The sequence below is a fragment of the Grampus griseus genome (assembly GCF_964374135.1).
Source record: "Grampus griseus genome assembly, chromosome: 6".
Taxonomy (NCBI): Eukaryota; Metazoa; Chordata; class Mammalia; order Artiodactyla; family Delphinidae; genus Grampus; species Grampus griseus.
The window spans coordinates 32981716-33004325 of record NC_139000.1 but is presented as its reverse complement, the minus strand read 5'-3'; the positions used below and the strand labels follow the sequence as shown (position 1 = coordinate 33004325).

General features: G+C 46.2%; 1 protein-coding gene across 2 annotated transcripts in view; it reads right to left on the bottom strand.

Annotated features, from left to right (window-relative positions):
- Positions 1-9654: 9654 nt before the first annotated feature.
- ANKS6 (ankyrin repeat and sterile alpha motif domain containing 6) overlaps positions 9655-22610 on the bottom strand; it is a gene marked incomplete at its 5' end in the record, with an annotated part of 53167 nt that continues 40211 nt past the window's right edge. For both annotated transcript variants that reach the window (XM_082656467.1, XM_082656468.1), the window contains 2 exons: positions 9655-9769; positions 19449-19565. In XM_082656467.1, coding sequence (XP_082512593.1) covers positions 9665-9769; positions 19449-19565 — 222 coding nt within the window. In that variant the 3' untranslated portion in view covers positions 9655-9664. The remainder of the gene's footprint in view (positions 9770-19448; positions 19566-22610) is intronic.

The window sequence follows — 22610 nt, the reverse complement described above, 5'->3', positions numbered from 1 at the left end:
CAAGATCATCTCAATAGATGCAGAAAAAGCATTTGATAAAATTCAACATCCATTCATGACAAACACTCTTACCAAAGTGGTTATAGAGGGAACATATCTCAACATAAAAAAAGCTATTTATGACAAACCCACAGCCAATATAATATTCAACGGTGGGACTTCCCTGGCAGTGCAGTGGTTGAGACTTTGCCTTCCAGTGCAGGGGGTGTAGGTTCAATCCCTGATTGGGGCGCTAAGACCCCATGTGCCTCGCAGCCAAAAAACCAAAACAGAAGCAATATTGTAACAAATTCAATAAAGACTTTAAAAATGGTCCACACCAAAAAAAAAAATCTTTACAAAGAAATTTTTTTAATAAAATAAAATAAAATACTCAATGGTGAAAAGCTGAAAGATTTCCTGCTAAAATCTGGAACAAGACAAGGATTCCCACTCTTACCTCTTCTATTCAACACAGTATTGGAAGTCCTAGTCAGAGCAAATGACAAGAAAAATAAATAAAAGGTATTCAAATTGGTAGGGAAGAAGTAAAATTGTCACTATATGCAGATGACATGATACTATATTTAGAAAACCCTAAAGACTTCACACAAAAACTATTAGAACTGATAAACGAATTCAGTAAGGTAGCAGGAAACAAGATTAACACACAGAAATCTGTTGCATTTCTTTACACTAACAATGAAATATCAGAAAGAGAAAGTAAAAAAAAAAAAATCCCCTTTAAAATTGCATTAAAAAAATACTTAGGAATAAACCTGACCAAGGAGGTAAAAGACCTTTATGCTGAGAACTATAAAACATTGATAAAGGAAACTGAAGACAATTCAAAGAAATGGAAAGTTATCCCATGCTTTTGTATTGGAAGAATTAATATTGTTAAAATGGCCTTATTATCCAAAGCAATCTACAGATTTAATGTGATCTCTATCAAATTATCCATGACATTTTTTACAGAGCTAGAACAAATAATCCTAAAATTTATATGGAACCATAAAAGACCCAGAATTGCCAAAGCAATCTTGAGGAAAAAGAACAAAGTTGGAGGCATAATGCTCCCAGACTTCACACAATACTACAAAGCTACAGTAATCAAAACAGTGTGGTATTGGCACAAAAACAGACATACGGATCAATGGAACAGAACAGAGAGCCCAGATATAAACCCACACACCTACAGTCAATTAAACTCTGACAAAGGAGACAAGAATATACAATGGATAAAAGACAGTCTCTTTAGCAACTGGTGGGGGAAAGCTGGACAGCTGCATGTAAACCAATGAAGTTAGAATACTCCCTCACACCATACACAAAAATAACCTCAAAATGGCTTAAAGACTGAAATATAAGACATGACCCCATAAAAATCCTAGAAGAGAACACTGGCAAAACACTCTCTGATGTAAATCGTAGCAATGTTTTCTTACATCAGTCTCCCAAGGCAATAGAAATAAAAGCAAAAATAAACAAATGGGATCTAATCAAACTTATAAGCTTCTGCACAGCAAAGGAAACCATAAACAAAACAAAAAGACAATCTAAAGACTGGGAGAAAATATTTGTAAATGATATGACCGACAAGGGCTTAATTTCCAAAATATACAAACAGCTCATACAACTGAATAACAAAAAAACAAAAAAACCCAATCAAAAAATGAGCAGAAGATCTAAACAGACATTTCTCCAAAGAAGACATATAGATGGCTGGTAGGCACATGAAAAGATGCTCGACATTGCTAATCATTAGAGAAATGCAAATCAAAACTACAATGAGGTATCACCTCACACTGGTGAGAATGGCCATCATTAAAAAGTCTACAAACAATAAATGCTGGAGAGAATGTGGAGAAAAGGGAACCCTCTGACACTGTAATGTAAATTGGTGCAGCCACTATGGAAAACAGTATGGAGGTTCCTTAAAAAACTAAAAATAGAGCTACCACATGATCCATCAATCCTATTCCTGGGCATATATCCAGAAAAGATGAAAACTCTAATTCAAAAAGATACATGCGGGCTTCCCTGGTGGCGCAGTGGTTGAGAGTCCGCCTGCCGATGCAGGGGACACGGGTTCGTGCCCCGGTCCGGGAAGATCCCACATGCCACAGAGCGACTAGGCGCGTGAGCCATGGCCGCTGAGCCTGCGCGTCCGGAGCCTGTGCTCCACAATGGGAGAGGCCACAACAGTGAGAGGCCTGCATACCGCAAAAAAAAAAAAAAACAAAAACACATGCATCCCTATGCTCATATCAGCACTATTTACAATAGCCAAGACATGGAAGCAACCTAAATGTCCATCACCAGATGAATGGATAAAGAAGATGTGGTATATATATATATACAATGGAATACTACACAGCCATAAAAAAGAATGAAATAATGCCATTTCCAGCAACATGGATGGGCCTAGAGATTATCATACTAAGTGAAGGAAACCAAAGACAAATACCATATGATACTCATTATATGTGGAATCTAAAATATGATACAAATGAACTTATTTACAAAACAGACTCACAGACATAGAAACTTATCGTTACCAAAGAGGAAAGGGGGAAGGAGGGATAAATTAGGAGTTTGGGACTAGCAGATACAAATTACTATGTATAAAACACATAAACAACAAGGTCCTACTGTATAGCACAGGGGACTATATTCAATATCTTGTAATAAACTATAACAGAAAAAGAATATGAAAAAGAATAACTGAATCAATTTGCTGTACACAGAAAATAATACAATATTGTAAATCAACTGTACTTCAAATAAACAAACAAACAAACAAATAAAGCGGAGTGCAATGCCCATAGGCCTCCGGTTATAAGCTTAGTTGAAAGTTCAAGAAACTTGGAAAGCCCACTGGAAATGTCAGCAGGGAGGGTTTTTCCGGGTGGGAAATTTCTGCCAGGCAAGGGCTCCTTAGGGCCACAGTCCCAGGCTCTGTGCATCCTGGAACCCCCACAGGACTCTGGGGAAAGCTATATTTGATCTTAAAGCTCAAGAGATGTAAAAACATCAGTGTGTTACATTATGTATATCAAATTATACTCACTGATAATGACTTTTGTTTAAAAGTCAATTGTTTAAATTTAAATTGTCAAAATTGTTTTAACAATTGTTTAAAAATAAAAATAAAACTTTTAAGTAAAAAAAAAACAAAAAACAAAAAAAAGTGATCCAAGAATGCTAAGTGGATCAAAGTAGAGACAGCTATTCCACAGGTCTAAAGAACACAGTCTGCATCTTGTGCTTTTTTCTCCAATTCTTTCTTTGCTCTAAATTCTTCCTTAGACAATTGTGGGTTGTAAACTAAGTTACGTGTGTTAAATTCATTGCTATGCAATAAACACATCTTTTCCGTCATTCTTTCATTTGGCCGGTGCATCCCTGGCCCTGTCTTAGGTCCATAACCTAGCTCCTCTAACTGCTACCAGCTCAGGGTTCATTAACGCGGCTGCATTAATGAGTTGCGGTCCCAGCAGAGCACAACGTCCCCCTGCATTGCAGCTGGTGAGGAAGAGCTCATGTGGCCCTGACCCTCAAGGAACGGGGAGAGGGAATGAGCAATTAGAATCGGCTGTTGCCCCAAGACACTTATCCTTGACTCGCATTATCTCAGTTAACCCTTGTCCTGCCCTGGGAGCCAGGATTGTTATCACCCCAGTGGATCATAAGCTCCACAAAGGCAGGGGCTTTGATTTGCCCTCTGGGCATCCCCAGTGCCCCATCAGCGGCTGTCTGCTGAATGAGTGCGTCAACCCTCGCTCCGTGCGTCGGCGAGAAACAGAGTTCGCTTACCTGAGGAAGCTGTCACCATGCACACGGCTTCCCCGCGAGCCTGCGGCTCCAAGGTCGCCTGACGGACATTCCCTCGGAGGATTCTGTCTGACTCAGGCTCTCGGCCACTGTCCCTCATGAAGAGTTAGTAAAATCAGTTTGCCCTGAGGCCCCCTCACGGATGAAGTCAAGCTACAGAACCTGAGGGAACATTAGTGTGAAGTCTCCAGTTCTAGGTCCTTCTTTATGGCTGAAGTTCCTCTCCACACACGCACAGCCTTAAACTTAACAAAGCGCTGGCTCACAGGCCGGGTTCCCCAGGGGCAGACTGTGCGTGGCCACTGCCTGCAGCACGTGGTTTAGGCACTGGTCTCGGGAGGGACACCTGTGGCACGGCAGGGAAAGCGTGACTGGGCGGACGGAGGCTGGGGCCGTCTCACCGGAAGCGCAGGGGCTGGTGGGAGAAGTGGGCGGAAGTGGGCATCGATGGGGCTGGGGCCCACCCCTCGGTGGAGCGAGAGTCGAGGCCAACGCGGAAGCGCTTCTGAAAACCCTCGTCTGTGACCCAAAGGGAGTGTTTCTTATTGTGAGGAAATTGAAGACAATTATTCTGCTGAAAGAGCTTCGAGCAAGTGAAGTGGAGAAGCCCCCAGCCCCGTGGAGAGAGGAAATGAGAGCCAGAGGAGTAGCTGGAGGGCCGGGAGCACGTGGTGCCTCAGGGAGCGTTCCCACCTTCCTAAGGGGCTTGCCTCCCGCAGAGCCAGGACAAGGGTGGCCCCACCTCATTCCTGAGCATTTTCTGTGTGGGGCTCTGGTTGAGACTGGCAGCCCATCTAGACCCCTCTGATGAAGGGGACAGAAAGGTGTGTGTACATACACGTGTCGGGGGGAGGGGGGAGGGAGAGCAAGACCCTACAATGGTGATGTATCTTTCACCTTGAAGGACAAAGTGGAGAAGGTGAACACTGACAAAAGGGTGGAAGACCAGCCAGGTCTTGAGCTCCCCTTTTCTTCCTTCTTTTAAAATTATAGCAAAAAATATATAAAACTTACCATTTTACCCATTTTAAAGTGTGGCCTGGCATTAAGCACATCCACAATGTTGTACCACCATCACCATTATCTAGTTCCAGAAGTTTTTCATGACCCCAAAAGGAAATCGCCTACCCATTAAGCATGGCTCCCCATTTCCTCAATCCCCAAATCTCAGCTTTCCATCCCTATGGATTGGCCATTTCATATAAATGGAATCACATAATACGTGGTCTTTCGTGTCTGGCTTCTTTCACTTAGCACAATGTTTTCAAGTTTCATCCATGTTGTAGTGTGGATCGCTACTTCCATGGCTGAACAATATTCCGCTGTGTGGATAATCCCAAATTTTGTTTATCCATTCATCTGTTGATGGCCATCTGGATTATTACCACCTGTGGCTGTTGTGAATTGTGCTGTTATGAATATCTGCATACAAGTTTTTAGTTGAATACCTATTTTCAATTCTTTTGGGTATATTACCTAGGAGTAGAGTTGCTGGGTCGTATGGTATTTCGATGTTTAACTTACTGAGGAACCACTCCCCCTTCTTTTTATAGATTTTCACAGACTCAGAAGGCTGGAAAGGACCTCAAACGTGACCTAGAGCAATGTTTCTCAGACTTTTGGATTTCACACAACCATGAAACTAAAACCACCACTACCACCACCCTCTCCCTTCAAAGTAATAGGGATTTGTGTCAGGATCAAGGCCAACCTCATAAAATGAGTATATTTAGTGTCAGGTAAACTCATTGCCTTGTACTTGTTTTTCTCCTATCACCTCCACCACTGGGTCATTTGGGAACCACTTGCCTGGTCCAATCTTCATCTAAAGTCTGAGTTCCCCTCTCCAGCTGCCCTGGGCTTGACCAGCCTCTGGGGCTCAGCTGGGGGATGTTCTCCCTTCTAGGTAGCCCTGGTCCCTGGAATGTTCTTCCTCATGGAGTGCTGGCCCTACTCCCATGGTCTCCCCAGTATCTTTGCTCCCCACAGACCTTGGCCTCATTCCACCTGTTTTGGGCCTGGGACCCATGCTACTTTCTGCTTCCTGAATGCTCTATAGGGCTGAGCACAGCCAACATGAGACACTGAGAGCAGAAGAGGTGGAGATGAGGGAGCCCCAGACTTGTAAAGACTCTCAGCAGAAACAAAGAGAATCTCCAAGCCATATATGTATAGTATTATGGTATTTCATAAACACCTCCCCACCAAAAAAAAAAAAAAAATTGTGAACAAGCCATACAGACTAACAAGGTTTTATTTGTTTTATGTTGGCTGGGCTTATCCCAATTCAACATTTCTCTCTGTGCTGAAAGGCAGCAAGACAGCATGGAGAGACTTGACAGGTGAGGCCTGCATTCAAATCGACCATCGCCTGTTACAAGGTGACCTTGGTGAGGTTGATATCTGTGTGCCACACTCACCAAATTGGTAGAAAGGGGATTTTAAGGCTGCCTCACAAGATTATCTTGAAGGAGGTGAGGCAACAGAAGCGCCCAGCACACCATAGGCACTTGCTCCATAACAGTTCTCATTGGAAGAAATCTGAGCAGCATTTTATACCTTCGATGAGCAAAAACAAAGTGAGAACACAAACTCACCATTATTTAATATACATTTGGCAAACAAAAGTCCTTCAAAGAATCAAATCCCTGTATGGAAAAACAATAAAATAGTAACAAAAAGAAGTGTTGGATGGTAAGGAACATGGAAACACAGTAGAGCTGAAACAAAACAGCACCTTGGTCTCTTATCAAAGGATCCAGTGGCACTGCTGAGGCCAAACCCTACCCCAGCCACCTGGACAGTGGGAACAAGGTCTCCCGGAAGAGGATGGCCATGCCCTGTGTCTATGAGCCCTAGGGAGGCAGCTCCAACAGGAACTAAGACTCATGGGGGCTGGCTCAACCCACTGGGTAGGGAGGGCCCTGAGGAGGGGCCCTGGGTGGTCCCCACCTTAGGAAAGAAGTTGAAGAGGGGACTCACCACCCACCTCCCCCAGGAAGGAGATTCAGTCCCTGGCCAGTCCTTCAGAATTTGGTATCGACTTTGTCAGGGAAAGCATCAGGTCTCCTTACATGCTGAACAGGATCTGTTGGTTAATGAGACATGATCACCTTGCCTGAACAAAGCACAGATGGTGCTTCACACCTTCAGTCTGGGCTGCAGAATCTTCCCAGGAAGGGTCCCAAGCCCTCAAAAGGTGCTTTCTTGGAAGGTCAGCGTAGATGTTCACAGCTGTCTAGCCCGGGACTGGCCTGCACGGCACTGTCCTTAGGCAGCTCTGAGGCAAGAGCAAACTGGAGGGGTTTCCTGCTTCCTCTCTGCCCCCTGGATCAGCCCCTGTGATCAGGCTGGAAGGCCTCCCTTCTTTCTGTCCACCTTGCTGGGAATCCCAGTGACACAAACACCAGAGTCAGCCACAACTGGAGGGTGGGGATTCAACAACAACCCTCACTTCCTCGGGGCTCCGATACCAGCAGAGCCACCTAAGCTGCTGCCACCTCTGGCTGGAGGCTGCTGCTTCTGGCCTTGCCCACCCAGCCCTGGCTACATCAGGGCAAGTGGGAGGCGGGGTGGGGCAGGGGAGAAACAGAGTATTTCAAACAGGCAAGCACCGTGGAGATTTCTCCCATCTGCAGAGCTCCACATGGTGTGAAAAGGGCTTTCACCTTCATCTGCTCCTCAGCGCCTTGGGGAGCGCTACCCCCTTGTAACTGAAAGGGAAACTGAGGTCCAAGGAATGTTAGAAATATGTTACCCATTAAGAAGTGGCTGAGCCAAAACCCAGTGCTAGGACCGACTATAGATTCAGTGCTCTTCCACAGTCTCTGAAGATATGAGTACATTAAAACAGCGAGAATGCCTGGTGCCTCTAGCCCCGGGAGTCTATAGGAATTGGTGGCAAAAGCATGGGCTCAGAGCCCACTAGATCCGGTTCTCAGCCAGCTCTACTCCTTCCGGGGAACTGGCATGCAGCTCCAGTCCTCTGTGTCTGTTTCCCCAGCGTGCAGGATGAGGTTAAACCATGCCAGCCTCCAGGCTTCTGGTGAGGACAGATGACACTGGGTTCCAGCTGCTGCACACAGAAGGTGCTCAATGACTGTGTCTCCTTAAAAAAGGTTGGGATGCGAGGAACATTTATAAAGGTGTCTGTCAGTGATGGCTAAAACAAAACCTCTTCTCTCCAGTCATGTGGGAAGCTGGCTTTTATGGGCGGGAAGATGGGAGGATGAAGGAGGAACAGCATCCGCTGGATCAACGGACAGAGGGAGAACACGATGAGGCTCCAGGCAACATGGTCAGGACTCCCTCTAGAAGCCAGCAGAGGGTGAATGGGCACTCATGGCCGGGGGAGGGAGAGGTGAGAGGCCACATCTCCCAAGGAGACCAGCATGCGGCCAGGCAGAGCTCACGGTAAAGATGAGAACTCTGCAAAGGCTGCTATCCATTGCGCATGTCCCACGGACCACGTGCTTGACGCACGCTGGCTCTAAGCGCCAACTTACCCGTCCCTGGCCACACAGCTGGCTAGCTGCAGGGCTGAACCAGAACCCTGAGCCTGAGTCCAGAGCACACGCTTTCTCCACTCTTCCGTGCTGCCCCTCGAGGCTGGGACCACCATTCCTTTCTTCTCTTGCTGTCCAGGTCCTCAAGGGTGGGGACTGGCTCTGACTCATCTCTGCACCCCCAGCACCCAGCGGTGCTGGTCGAATGAATTACGCACTTGAAAACATTTCAGAAACCTACTGGACTCAAAAGTCAGAGTCCTTTTCATAGAATATGACACGGTAGAAAACTACACAGGCTGATTCCCTTCTGAGGAATGTAGCCTTAGAAGAAATTCTAAATTCTTCACTTCTTTGCCTAGAAAATGTGAGTATCCAAGTCCTTCTACAATGTAATGTATTAGGGTCTTCTGCTCCCACTCAAAGTGGAAAAGCCCTACTGTGATATGGGGTGAGCAGCGTGGAATATCAGAGCATTGTCTTGCCTGACGACAGACAAGGAAACTGAAGGCCAGGAAGGAAAAGGGATCCCTCAAGATCACACCTTGGGCCTCGCCATTTTTCCTACATAAAAGGCTGCCTTTGCAAGAAAGAAGTACGCATTCAACATATACATCCTGAACAGCTGTTGTACGCTATCTGCAGCAGGTGCAGTGAAGTGCTAGAGCAGAGTTATCACACCGAGCAGTAAGGGCCCCAGAGGCTGGAGGAGTTAGTTCTGTGTAAGGGAGTTGAGAAAGGCTTCATGTGATAGGTGACTTGGACCATTAGGGAGAAGTTAGAAGTTCTAAGGGAAGATGTGGAAGAGTGGCTAACCTTCTGCCAAAATATGTGCTCCCCCATCTAAGTACAGAGCTGTTGCTGTGAAGCCACTACCTGAACAACGACTACACGTGGGGCCACGTGACTATGAGCGGCCGATGGAACGTGAGCAGTTAAGAGCAAAGCAGTAAAGAAATGGCTGTGCCTTCTTCACCATCCCCTTCCCCTCTGCCAGCCAGAAACAAAGCCTCTGAGGCCCCAGGAATGGCAGAGCCACAGATGAAAGGAGCTGGGTCCCTGAATCACCGTGTGCTTCTGCCGAGCGGATGCAGCCATACTGGATTGTATGGGAGAGTAAGTCTCTACAGTGTTGGAGTTTGTTACAGCAACAAGCATCACCAACTACTACAGAAGGGAAGGGAAGACAGGTGTTCCAGGCAGAAGGACTAAGGCACAGCGGTGTGACAAAAACATAGTGTGTTTCAGGGAATGGGGAAGGTCTGATGGTGGCTGGAGCACCGGCCACGTGAAGGGGGTACTGAGATTCAGCAAGCTCACGCTGGTCACCACAGGAAGGAAGGTCACGTACAGGGATTGTTTCCAGGGGCCCTGGTGTTGCTGGCGCTGCTCTCGAAGGAAGAGTGGAAGTTGTGAATGGTTTCCTGTAAAATTTGTCTCTCGCGTCCCTGTGGAGGAAATTGAAAACAGACACAGAAAGTCTTGTTAAATCTTTTAACCATTAATTCAATTGACACAGTGCTGTTAACGTTTAACTCATACTTGAAAAACCCATGGGCATCTTGGGGAAAACAAATTACCTAATTGAAAGAGTACTGAGTTTAATAAAAACATCCTGAGTCAGAATCTCCCCCAGCACCCACAAACACAGCATGCCAGGCCTGGAGAGGCCCCCAAGATGCAGGGGTCCAATTTCCCAGATGAGGAAGGGCAGCAGAACCCAGGGAGCAAGAATGACTTGCCCTGGGTCACTCGGCCCGGAAGGGACGTCTCCTACCCTGCCCTGTGCATCTTTCCAGCCCTCGTATCTCCAGGGACTTCAGAGGGAGCTGAACTTTCTGATACAGAGTGAGAGTTTGAACTGCCTTTACTCCCCCTTGTCCAAAAGATGACAGATTCGTTTTCACAGTGATTCACTTCTCACCCCATCCTTGCAGACCCCCCTCCTAGTTGCTGCTCTTTACACACGTATTTTGAGATGGGAAAAGAGGGGGGATGTGGATTTTTTTTTAAGCCCAAAGAACATCTTCACTGAATACGTAGGCGAGAGGCAGTGATATATAGAGGTGAAGAACAGAGACTGGAATCACACAGCCTGGGTTCAAATCCCAACCCTCCCATTTACTAGCTGGGTGACCTTGAGCAAGATACTTCATCTCTCTGGGCCTTAATTTCCTCATCTATAAAACGAGGATGATAATTGTACCTCAGATGGTTGCTGCTGACATTGGGCTGTGGGTGGGCAGCAGGAGGCCAGCATATCCTGACCTCAGAGAACAGCAGTGTAGATTAAACATATATATATATATATATATATATATTTTTTTTTTTTTTGCGGTACGCGGGCCTCTCACTGTTGTGGCCCCTCCCGTTGCGGAGCACAGGCTCCGGACGCGCAGGCTCAGCGGCCATGGCTCACAGGCCCAGCCGCTCCGCGGCAATGTGGGATCCTCCCAGACCAGGGCACGAACCCATGTCCCCTGCATCGCAGGCGGACTCTCAACCGCTGCGCCACCAGGGAAGCCCTAAACATATATTTTTTAAACTAAGAAATAAATGTGGTCAAAATGTAAAGCAAATTAAAACTGAATAATCTCTGGCAGATTGTTTTCTGCCAAGAGTGGAAAAAAAATAAAAAACTCCACCGAATGAGCCTAGACTTTAAACTTTCTCTTCCTTTATTGCATGGACTGCCCTTTCCAGATCCCCAAGCAGAGACCTCTAGTGCTGACGAGGCCTCCTGGACACTTGGGAGGGCAGAAGAGTCTCCCTTCACACAATCCTTCCAGGTCATTCTTCCAAGACAGCTGGGAAAGTGCCATCAGGATTCCATCAACACACACCTAAAGGCAGCAGGGAAGAGGACAGAGCATTGGAGGTGGGGAGGTGGAGTCAGAGGACCCCGAATCCCTAACCCACTACTCACTCTGTCCCAGGCATGACCCCATGCTGCTGAGTTTCTGTATCTGTAAAAGGGGGATGGTATCACATGCTGGGGCTGTGATGAGGCTCAACCTGAGAGAATGAACGGGGTGACACTGTACAAACTGCAGAGGGCTAAAAAATAAATAGAGGGAATGACAACCATGTCATTATTAGACACCACCTTAGCCTTAATTGCCTGAGAAATGAGGTCAGGGCGAGACAGGGTTCCAGCACACTATGCTTCCTAACCTCAGGAGGGAGCCGCAGATGATGAAAACCATAATCACTCCCTGCATCCACACCTGATTGAAGATGATAATGATAACTGCCCTTTAAAAACCCCCAAGTTTCAAAGGACCTGCCTGATAATTCTCAAAAAGAAAAAAAGCAAATGGCCATTAAAAGTAGAAAAAATGTTCAGTCTATCTAGTAGTTAAAGAAATACAAACCAACACAAGGCATACTTCTCGGCCTATCAAATTAATAAAAATTAAAAAGCAAATTGGTAGTACCCAATGCTGGCAAGGGTGACACTGGAACTTATAACCACAGCTGGTGGGGGTGTTCACTGGCTCCTGCTGGAAGGTATTTCAGGACAAAGTACCATATACCTTGACTTAGACTCTGACTCCATAATTTCACTTTTTTTAGATGTCTATTCTGAGGAGATAATTAGAAAGCCTTATACACGAAGTTGCTCACTGTAGCACTATTTATAGAAAGTTGGAATATCTACATATCCAACAAGTAGGGATTAAAAAAAATAATTTTAGTACATCCTTGCAAATTTATTTTATTATATTAAAAGAGTTCTTAATGACATGGGTAACTGCATATATTTACTGTTAAACAAAGTAAGTAGAATATAAAATTATAGATCCAAATTTATCTCAGCCACATAAAGAAAACATTCAGCACAAAACACTGCAGAGCGATCTCACCAAATACGAACAGTGCTGGCCTCTGGGTAGTTGGATCGTGACTCCTTTGAAAGTTTTTTCGCCTTTCTGGCACTGTGCAAATTTAGTAAGACAAATATGCACAACTTTGAATAATCACAAAAAAATGGGAATGGAAAGAAGCAATGGCTTTAGGACCAACTAAAGGTGAAACTCAGGCCATCATTTCTGTTTAACCTTCTCCAATATAGCACTTGTCTGAAACTAACAGACTAATAAGCTGACTTGAGTATACATCACAACTCGGATACTGGGGTGGGCTCACCTGGAAGTCAAATAGTTTGCAGGCTGAAGGTCCACGCTGCTTTGCTGATATTTTTATGGCTGAGCCAGGTTTTGGGCGAATAGTCATTAAAAAAAAAATTTTGAGGAGGCAAAGATGGTGTCAAGATGGCAGTGTGGGAAGATGCAGAGTTAGCGTCTCCCCACAACTAGGGTGCCTGCCGGCCGCTGGTGGGGGACACTGATGCCCAAGGAGACGGGAAGAACCCGAGAGTGAACTGGTAGGATGTAGGGGGACTGAGGGGGTAGGAGAAGTGGAGGCCAGACAGGATCAGCTCCCCTGAGGCCGGGGAGATCAGGAGAGGCAGGTGGGAGGGACTCTCCGGAAAGAGCATGAGAGGAGCAGAGGGCAATCGCCTGGCCCACGCGGGCCGGGGAGCCTGCTGAGCTCCCAGGCGGGTCCCCTGCCCTCCAATGCCCTGTCCAGGCCAACAGGTCCTTGGGAGCATAGGAGGGAGGCCAGGGAGATCAGGAGAGGCAGGCGGGAGGGGCCCTCCCAGACCGGAGGAGCAGGAGAGGTGGGAGGGAGTTTGCCCCACCCACTCGAGCCCAGAAAGCCTGCTGGGCTCCCAGGTGAGGTCCGCTGCCCTCTGAGACCAGGGGTGGGGGGCACATCTGTGTCCCTTCTGTTCCTTGAGCCTAAGCCCCACCCCCCACAGCCCCCAGGGCCTTTTCCAGCCCTGTGGGTCCTGAGTATTGGCCCCACCCACCGCCCAAACCTCGCCCTTGCTTAGGCCCTGCCCTCCACAGCCAAGGCCTCCCACCAACCCGCCCCTTTTATTTTTTGCTACTCCATGTGTCTTGCGGGATCTTGGTTTGCGAGCCTGGGGTTGGGCAGAAGCTCCTGTGGTGGGAGCTCCGAGTCCAAACCACTGGGCTAACAGAGAACCTCAGACCCTAGGGAATATTCACCAGAGTGAGGTCTCACAGAGGTCCCCATCTCAGCACCAAGATCCAGCTCTACCCAATAGCCTACAAACTCCAGTGTTCGAAGCCTCAGGCCAAACAACCAGTAAAACAGGAATACAATCCCACTCATGAAGAGAAAAAAAAAAAAGGAGATTGCAAAAAAAGATGTCACAAATGAAGGAGCAAGGTAAAAACCTACGAGACCAAATAAATGAAGAGGAAATAGGCGATCTACCTGAAAAAGAATTCAGAGTAATGATAGTAAAGATGATCCAGAATCTTGGAAATAGAATGGAAGCACGGATTGAGAAAATACAAGAAATATTTAACAAAGATCTAAAAGAACTAAAGAAAAACAGAGATGAACAACACAATAACTGAAACGAAAAATACACCAGAAGGAATCAATAACAGAATAACTGAGGCAAAAGAACGAATAAGTGAGCTGGAAGACAAAAGGCTGGAAATAACTGCTGAGGAGCAGAATAAAGAAGGAAGAATGAAAAGAACTGAAGACAACCTCAGAGACCTCTGGGACAACACTAAATGCACCAACATTCGAATTATAGGGGTCCCAGAAGAGAAAAAGAAAGGGTCTGAGAAAATATTTGAACAGATTATAGTTGAAAACTTCCCTAACATGGGAAAGGAAATAGTCACCCAAGTCCAGGAAGCACAGAGAGTTCCATACAGGATAAACCCTAGGAAAAACACACCAAGACACATATTAATCAAACTAACAAAAATTAAATTCAAAGAAAAAATATTAAAAGCAGCAAGGGAAAAACAAAAAATAACATACAAAGCAATCCCCATAAGGTTATCAGCTGATTTTTCAGTGGAAACGCTGCAGGCCAGAAGGGAGTGGCAGGCTATACTTAAAGTGATGAAAGAGAAAAAAACCTACAACCAAGATTACTCTACCCAGCAAGGATCTCATTCAGATTCGATGGAGAAGTCAAAAGCAGCTCCTGCAGCTCAATAACAAAAAAACAAACAACCCAATCCAAAAATGGGCAGAAGACCTAAATAGACATTTCTCCAAAGAAGATATACAGACGGCTAACAAACACATGAAAGAATGCTCAACATCATTAATCATTAGAGAAATGCAAATCAAAACTACAATGAGATATCATCTCACACCAGTCAGAATGGCCATCATCAGAAAATCTAGAAACAATAAATGCTGGAGAGGGTGTGGAGAAAAGGGAACACTCTTGCATTGTTGGTGGGAATGTAAATTGATACAGCCACTATGGAGAACAGTATGGAGGTTCCTTAAAAAAATACAAATAGAACTACTATACGACCCAGCAATCCCACTACTGGGCATATACCCTGAGAAAACCATAATTCAAAGAGTCATGTACCAAAATGTTCATTGCAGCTCTATTTACAATAGCTTCCCTGTATTTGCAACACATGGAAGCAGCCTAAGTGTCCATCAACAGATGAACGGATAAAGAAGATGTGGCACATATATATACAATGGAATGTTACTCAGCCATAAAAAGAAACGAAATTGAGTTATTTGTAGTGAGGTGGATGGACCCATCTGTCATACAGAGTGAAGTAAGTCAGAAAGAGAAAAACAAATACCGTATGCTAATGTATATATATGGAATCTAGAAAAAAAAGAAGATGGTACTGATGAACCTAGTTGCAGGGCAGGAATAAAGAGGTAGACATAGAGAATGGACTTGATGACATGGGGTGGGAGGGCGAAGCTGGGGCAAAGTGAGAGTAGCATCGACATATATACACTACCGAATGTGAAACAGTTGGCAGGTGGGAAGCAGCAGCATAGCACAGGGAGACTGGCTCCGTGCTCTGCGATGACCTAGAAGGGTGGGATATGGAGGATGGGAGGGAGGCTCGAGAGGGAGGGGATATGGGGACATGTGTATGCATATAGCTGATTCGCTTTGTTGTACAACAGAAACTAACACAGTATTGTGAAGCAATTATACTCTAATAAAGATCTATTAAAAATTTTTTTGGCTAAAATGTTCAAACTTTTTTGATTGTGTATGAAATATATTTTATATCACAACCCTGTTACATGTAAATCCATACAACTTAAACAAGCTTTAGCCTTCTTACCTGCAAAGAACGTTCATATTTTCTGCTCTGTTCTATTTTGCTTGTTAAAATGCTACTCATGAACTACTAAATTGATTCCACAACCCTCCAGCATGCTGTGGACCACAGCTAGAAAGACATGGGGGTGAGGGGACAAGGAAAGCTGGGCATCTCCTCTCCCAAGTGTCCTGAGTTTTCAAATGTGTACAGAGCATTTGAGCCACAATGGGTACTCTTTTGGCCAAGGTTCAGTTTCGAAAGAAAGAGGATGAACATTAGGAGAAGCTCCTGCCCTAGAGCAATCAAGAAGGAGACAGGAGTCGGGGTCAGGCGGGTCCAGCCCAGAAGAGCCGAGGCCCCAGGCGTCCAAAGAGCTATTGGAAGCCACACTTGGCCTGAGAAGTTCTTTGCTCTTTCTAAGAACTAGCACAGACTTGCAATGGTAACCTAGAGTAGGGAAGATACACTTGCTTTTGTGATATTCAACGTCTCCCAATCATACCTTTGCTCTAAGATGCACTTGACACACAGTCCTCATTTCCACAGGACTTTGGCACTACTGACCCTTGAATAATAGGGCCATTCTCCAGCGATCAGTTCAGCTCAGCCCCTTCCCCTTGCACCTATCTCCACGTGGGTTTGCCTGACTTTGCAGGGTGGATGCTACCTGTGGGGAGGACATGGGTGGCGTGGCATGTTGGATGCACCCGGATCTTTCAGTTGGGAGATGATCAGCTGGGGCCCCCAAGGAAGACCACGGTATTGGGCTGAATGTTTGTGTCCTGTGTTGAAACCCTAAGCCATCAATGTGATGGTGTTAGGGGGTGGGGCCTTTGGGGGGTGATTAGAATTAGGTGAGCTCATGAGGGTCAGCCTCCCATGACACCATCGGTGTCCCTATAAGAAGAGATAAGAGAGATTGGCTTCTCTCTGTTATGGGTCACATGGGGACACATGAGAAGGTGGCATTGTGCAACTTGGAATAGGACCCTCACCAAACTCAACCACTGGCACCCTGATCTTAGACTTCCAGCCTCCATACTTTGAGAATTCAATTTCCATTTACAAGCCACCTGGTTTGGGTATTTTGTTATGCAGCCCGAACTAAGACAACCACCAGCGGATGTTCCTCTCGATGGGGCCCCGCTTAGTATGGGATACAAGCTGTTACAGAAACAAGGAGAAGGGGGGCAATGAATTTCAGAGAAAACTTAAAGAAAAAAATGTTCAGGCCTGTACAGACTTTAAGACAAATGTCCTCCTTTGGAGTGGGCTTGAGATGTCACATCATCCACTCTGATGATGACAGTTTCCTAAGATTTGCAAACCAACCCAGTCTGTTTTCTTTTTATGATTCCGGACCAAGGAGGCCATAACCACTGAGGGCAGAGGAGAGGTTCCAGAAGCATTAGCGGTTACCATCTACCAAGCCCCAGGCCAGGCTCCAGGGACACCTAGCTCCCGTCCTTCCATGCCCTCCGAGGTCCTCACTGGCCCTACATCTAGAATCTTTTCTGTCCTTCTCGACTGGCCTAGGCTTGGCTTTCCTCACCTCCTTCCTCCCCTTGGCTCACACATCTGGCCCTTGGAGGCCAGGAGGAGGAAGGGTCCTAACTTCTGAGCCAGAGCCTCCTTACCATCACTCACCTAGTCCCCACCCCGAAGCCCTTGGACACTTGACTGGGTCACCCTCAACCACCCTGAGAGCCTTAATCTGTCCCCTCTGGCCTCCCCTCACACCAGGCATCTTTCTCTCCATGCTCCAGCCACTCCTTTAGTTCTTTAAATGCACCACACATCTTCTCACTGCAGGGCCTTTGCACATGTGCTGCCCTCTGCCTGGTCTGCACTTTTCTTCTACCCCTTTGCCAGGTGGTTCCTGTCTTCCTTCACATTGCAGCCCTCCTGCCCTTCCTCGGGGACGTCTTCCAGGCCCTTGCCTTACCAGTCCCCACTCTAAGTCAGGAGCTCTCACAACACAATTTGCCTGTCCCGTGCCTGTGGATTATACCGAGGCAGGATAGCAGAGAGGCCAGGACACAAACTCTGGGTTCTAATCTTGCCTCTGCCACTTACTGACTGTGTGATCTTAGGCAAGTTCCCTGATCTCTCTGTGCTTCAGTTCCCTCATCTGTAAACTGGAAACAACCTCAGCAGCTTTCGTGAGGGTTACACGAATGACTAGATGTGACGTGCTCAGAGCAATGCTGGGCACTGAGTGATACTCAGTGCTCAACACCCACACAGTGCCTGGGACATGGCAGACAGTTAAAGGGAGATTTCTCATGAGTAAATCAATGCTCTGAAGAGTTTAGTGCTGGCTTCAGGTGATCCACCTGCAGTAAGCCACCCTGAGGCTTCCGTTCCCTAGGTGAACCCTTCCTAGCAGCCGAGACCTGCCCACCTTCTGCTGCTCATGTCTAAGGGCAGGGCAGAAACGGTGCTGGTCTCCGAGTTGGGGCTCACTGCCTCTCTCGGAGCCTCTGCTTCCCTATCTGTAAAGTGAGGCAGCAAGGGTCCCAGGACAGGTGAGCAGTGTTTAGGAACAGGCCACTTGCAGAGGAGAAAGAACACACAGCAAAGACCTGCAGGAAAACGCTTAGGCTTGCAGACACCTGCAATGCCTGAAGCAATGCCGACTACATCACTTTGAAGGACGACCTCACAGCCTACACACAGGCAAAACAGTGACGACCACGATGGCAGAAAAACCAGCCCCCAACCCGGCGAGGCTGCAGGGCTGGAGGAGCTGCTTCCACACAGTGTGATGCTGCAGGAACCAGTGAGAAGGACCCCCTCCCTACCCCCGACTCTGCTCCTGGGCTGCACGAGGAGAGTGTGAGGGTACCGGCCTCCTGGATTAACTGAGGAAAGGTATGCACAGTGATCTGTGAATGATAAACTGTTACGTGGATATTTACCTGAGATTGTCACTACAGGTCTGTTCAATATTTCTGTGCCTACCTGGCAATATATAGAAAGAACCATAAAATAGTACGATCGCTAACATAACCTTGTATTGTGGAACACAGCCTGAAGAACAAAACAACAGCAGAAAAAGCAAAAACGCAGAGATGTCCATTCTGGTACTATTTACAATGGTCAAATCCCAGATTTTACCTGTCACTATCGTCGAACAAGTGGGGAGCTGTTCGGCTAAGTGTGAAAGAGCAACAGGTATGCAAGTATTTATACGTTATTGCTTGAATAAGAGACCAAAAAAATCCAGCCCACGTTAGGGAAAAAGACAGAAGGCAAAGGAATGTGAATAGCCCAAGAGCGACTGTACAACTGTCTGCAGAGTGAGTGGTGCCTCACTTCTCTTGTGTTCTGTTTGCTTGTTTGTTTTTTGCATATGTGCCTTTGGGTGGGTGGATGGGTGGGTGGGGGCTTTGCTAATCTTTAGCTCTAAAGCTGGTGAAACAGAAGTTGAACATTAGACAAAAATGCAGGATGCCAACAACAACAACAACACTGACTGACAGATCTCTGTGTGCCAGGTGCTCTGCGGAGCATTTTAGTCCCGGCAGCGAGCCCATCACCCCCACCCTACAGACAAGAAAGCGAGGCTCAGAGGAGGGTGTGACTTGCCCAGGGTCATTGTAAGTGGAGGAGCTGGGATTCAAACCCAGGTCGGCCTGACCCTGCCGCCTGTCTTAATCAACTTCCACTGTGCTCCGGAGGGCAAAACCCAGGCCGGTGGGGTGAGATGACCGGAGGGAATGTTTTAGCCAAATCTAAGGAGAAACCACCTTATGGGAAGAGAGATCTCGAAAAGGAACAGGCATACTCAAAGGTAGTGACCCCTCGGTCATGAGAGGTGTATGAGCGGGGCTGTCGTCCACCAGGTGTGGGGGAGAGATGAAATCAGACCATGAAGGTCCCTGGAACACTGGGGCCGAGGATCCTAGTGAAGCTCTCAGCTGTTGGAAACAGGAAAAAAAAAAAAAAAGATTGAGAACAATACCTTGCCTGCGTTCAGTTCAGAAATCGCTGCCAAAATCTGCTGCCTGGACCCGTCTGTCTTAATCCCCAGCTCCTTCAGGTCGCCATCGGTGAGCGTGAGGAACGCTTCCATATCCACCTGGGGAGAGAGAGGGGGATTCGCTGCTATCTGCTCGGCGCCACACCTCTTTTCCCCAACCACAACCAGACTATCACGATAACGAGCTATTAGTGCTTATGAGCAGTGAATTAATTATGATTTACTACTTCCAAGTCCTGGCTTTATGCTGAAAGTTTATTTGAAAACATCATTAAAATCGAACCCTCAGGACTTCCCTGGTGGTGCAGTGGTTAAGAATTCGCCTGCCAATGCAGGGGACACGGGTTCGATCCCTGGTCCGGGAAGATCCCACATGCCGCGGAGCAACTAAGCCCATGCGCCACAACTACTGAGCCCGCATGCCTAGAGCCCGTGCTCTGCAACAAGAAAAGCCACCGCAATGAGAAGCCCACGCACCACAACGAAGAGTAGCCCCCCGCTCGTCACAACTAGAGAAAGCCCGCGCGCAGCAACGAAGACCCAATGCAACCAAAAATAAATAAAATAAAAAACAAACAAAAACAAAACAAAACAAAAAAAACGAACTCTCCTCAGCTCTAAGCCTGGGATTTTTAGGAGAGGTGCATTCTGGAAAGACTCTGAAAACGAAACAAGTAAGGGAAGTCTCTGAGACGGTAATCTGGGTGACTCGAGTGGTAAAAAATCCAAGTCTTGGTACTAGAAAGTTAATTCCAATGTTGCTGCACTTTTAACAGTATCCGATACTGCACAGAAAATGTGAGTATGTGGCAGTACTCACCATGTTTCCCCCCCCCCAAGGACAAGAGAGATGCAGACTGTGGAAAGACAGAGTGAGAAAATAAACAAGCAGAAGCAATAAAGGAAAGAAGGGCCATTGGTTTTTACCAGAAAAAAAAGGGCATCTCAAAGCTGTTCAATCCTTGGTTTTTGCCAGAGAAATTCTAACATTTCTGTCATCCCTGCCTAGGCCTCAGCTCCAGGAGAAATTTCTTCCCTGTCTTGATCTCTTTTAATAGTCACTTTACTTTCATGGATTTAAAAAAAAATCTTGAACCAGGTTTGAGTTAGTGGGGAAGGGTCTGCTCCCTTATCCAACATCAAGCTCTCCCTGAGATGCAGAAAGGGCCCCTCTGATAACGGATAAGCTCCCTGAATCCCTCGGACACTTTACAGATCACAAGGTGCTAACGAGATCAAGGAAGAGGTGACATGATTTTGACGGAAACCACCTGCCCCTGGCCCTGCTGGATACTCCCCTCCCCCACCATCCCAGACCTGTGGCAGAGACCCCACACCCAGCTCCTCAGAAAGCACGGAACGCATAAAATAAAAGCAGGCAGCCATCAGCAAACAGTAAAGATTTTTTTGACGATGAGAACAATCGCCACTGAAGTTTAAGACATCAAGGAGGCAGGAAAGACAGGCTGGATAGGGCAGAAAAGCAAACCAAGGAAGAAAGCCACAGCACCCCTTACTGTTTCCTGAACAAAAATACAAACTCCTCAGATTTTGGAATTTATGAATTAGATAAGATTCTAATGACCAAATAATTCTGCCTTCTCAAATAACAGAGAAAATGTTAAATAATATTTAAATCAAACTGACTAGGTTGAGTTCATCTGCCCAGTGAGGAACATTTCTCTTGCCATAATTTAGCTTGAATTATTTTTATAGAGACTGGATTTTCTTCACAACCACAATGCCTTTTTTTATAATGGCTTTTGGCTTTTATTCGGAGGCAGACCCTTTTAAATTTAAACATGATCTGTTGTATTTACTTTGAATGCCAATATACTGTGTATTACCCGCCCCCCCCAAAAAAAACAAACTCCTCAACTGCATCTCAAGCTTGTTGGGGACAATGAGTGACTCTCGTGATTGCTACAATAACTATGACAGTTGTCATGTGCTAAACTGGGCACCAGAATGTTCTAAGCCAGTGATTACACCCTGGTGGCTAATGGGCCCACTGAGGAGTTTTATCTGGCCAACAGTAAAAATTTTAACATCTTATTGAGATGTAATTCACCTACCATACAATTCACCCATTTAAAGTGTGCAATTCAAAGATTTTTAGTGCAGAGTTATGCAACCGTCACCACACTTAATTTTAGAACATTTTCATCACCCCAAAAAGAAAACCCATACTCATTAGCAATCACTCCCATTCTATCCTCCCCACATTCCCTGGCAACCACTAATCTACTGTCTGTCTCTATAGATTTGCCTATTCTGGACACTGTATATAAATGGAGTCATACCATATGCGGCCTTTTGTGACTACTTTCACTTAGCACAGTGTTTTCAAGGCTCATCCATGTTGTAGTGTGTATCAGCATTTCCTTCTTTTTCATGACCTAGCTACATTCCATGGTATAGAGGTAACACGTCTTAGTTATTCATTCATCAACTGAGGGGCATTTGGGTCGTTTCCACTTTTTGGCTACTAAGAATAGTGCTGCTATGAACACTCTGTGTGAACACATGCTTTCAGTTATCTTGGGTATATACCTGGGAGAGGGATTTCTGGGTCATAAGGTAACTCTGCTAAACATTTTGAGAAACTGCCAAACTGCAGGACAGTAATTTTTAAAAATGTGGTGGTCAGCGCTTTAGAGCAAATAGGAACCTCTTAGACTAACACAGACTATTTACATCCAGATACTGAACACAGGTTCATCAGGATTTGCTTTTTTACCTGCTTTAAACCTAAGAACGTGCCAGGTAATCCCCTTCAACTAGAGAGCAGAGTTCAAAATTATACAATTCTATTATAATAAAACAAGTTATAAGGTCCCCAGGATTTCACTGTTATGAACTGAACCAAATGTGCTGAACAAGAATTCTATTTCCTCAGCTATCTAAGTGAAAAAGATCAATCTAGGCTTACAGGATGACAACCTACATATTTAGACAACTGTTTTATGGTAAGATATAAATTGACATTCAGAAAGAACATCCTGGGCTTCCCTGGTGGCGCAGTGGTTGAGAGTCCGCCTGCTGTGCAGGGGACATGGGTTCGTGCCCCAGTCCGGGAGGATCCCACATGCCGCAGAGCGGCTGGGCTCGTGAGCCATGGCTGCTGAGCCTGTGCGTCCGGAG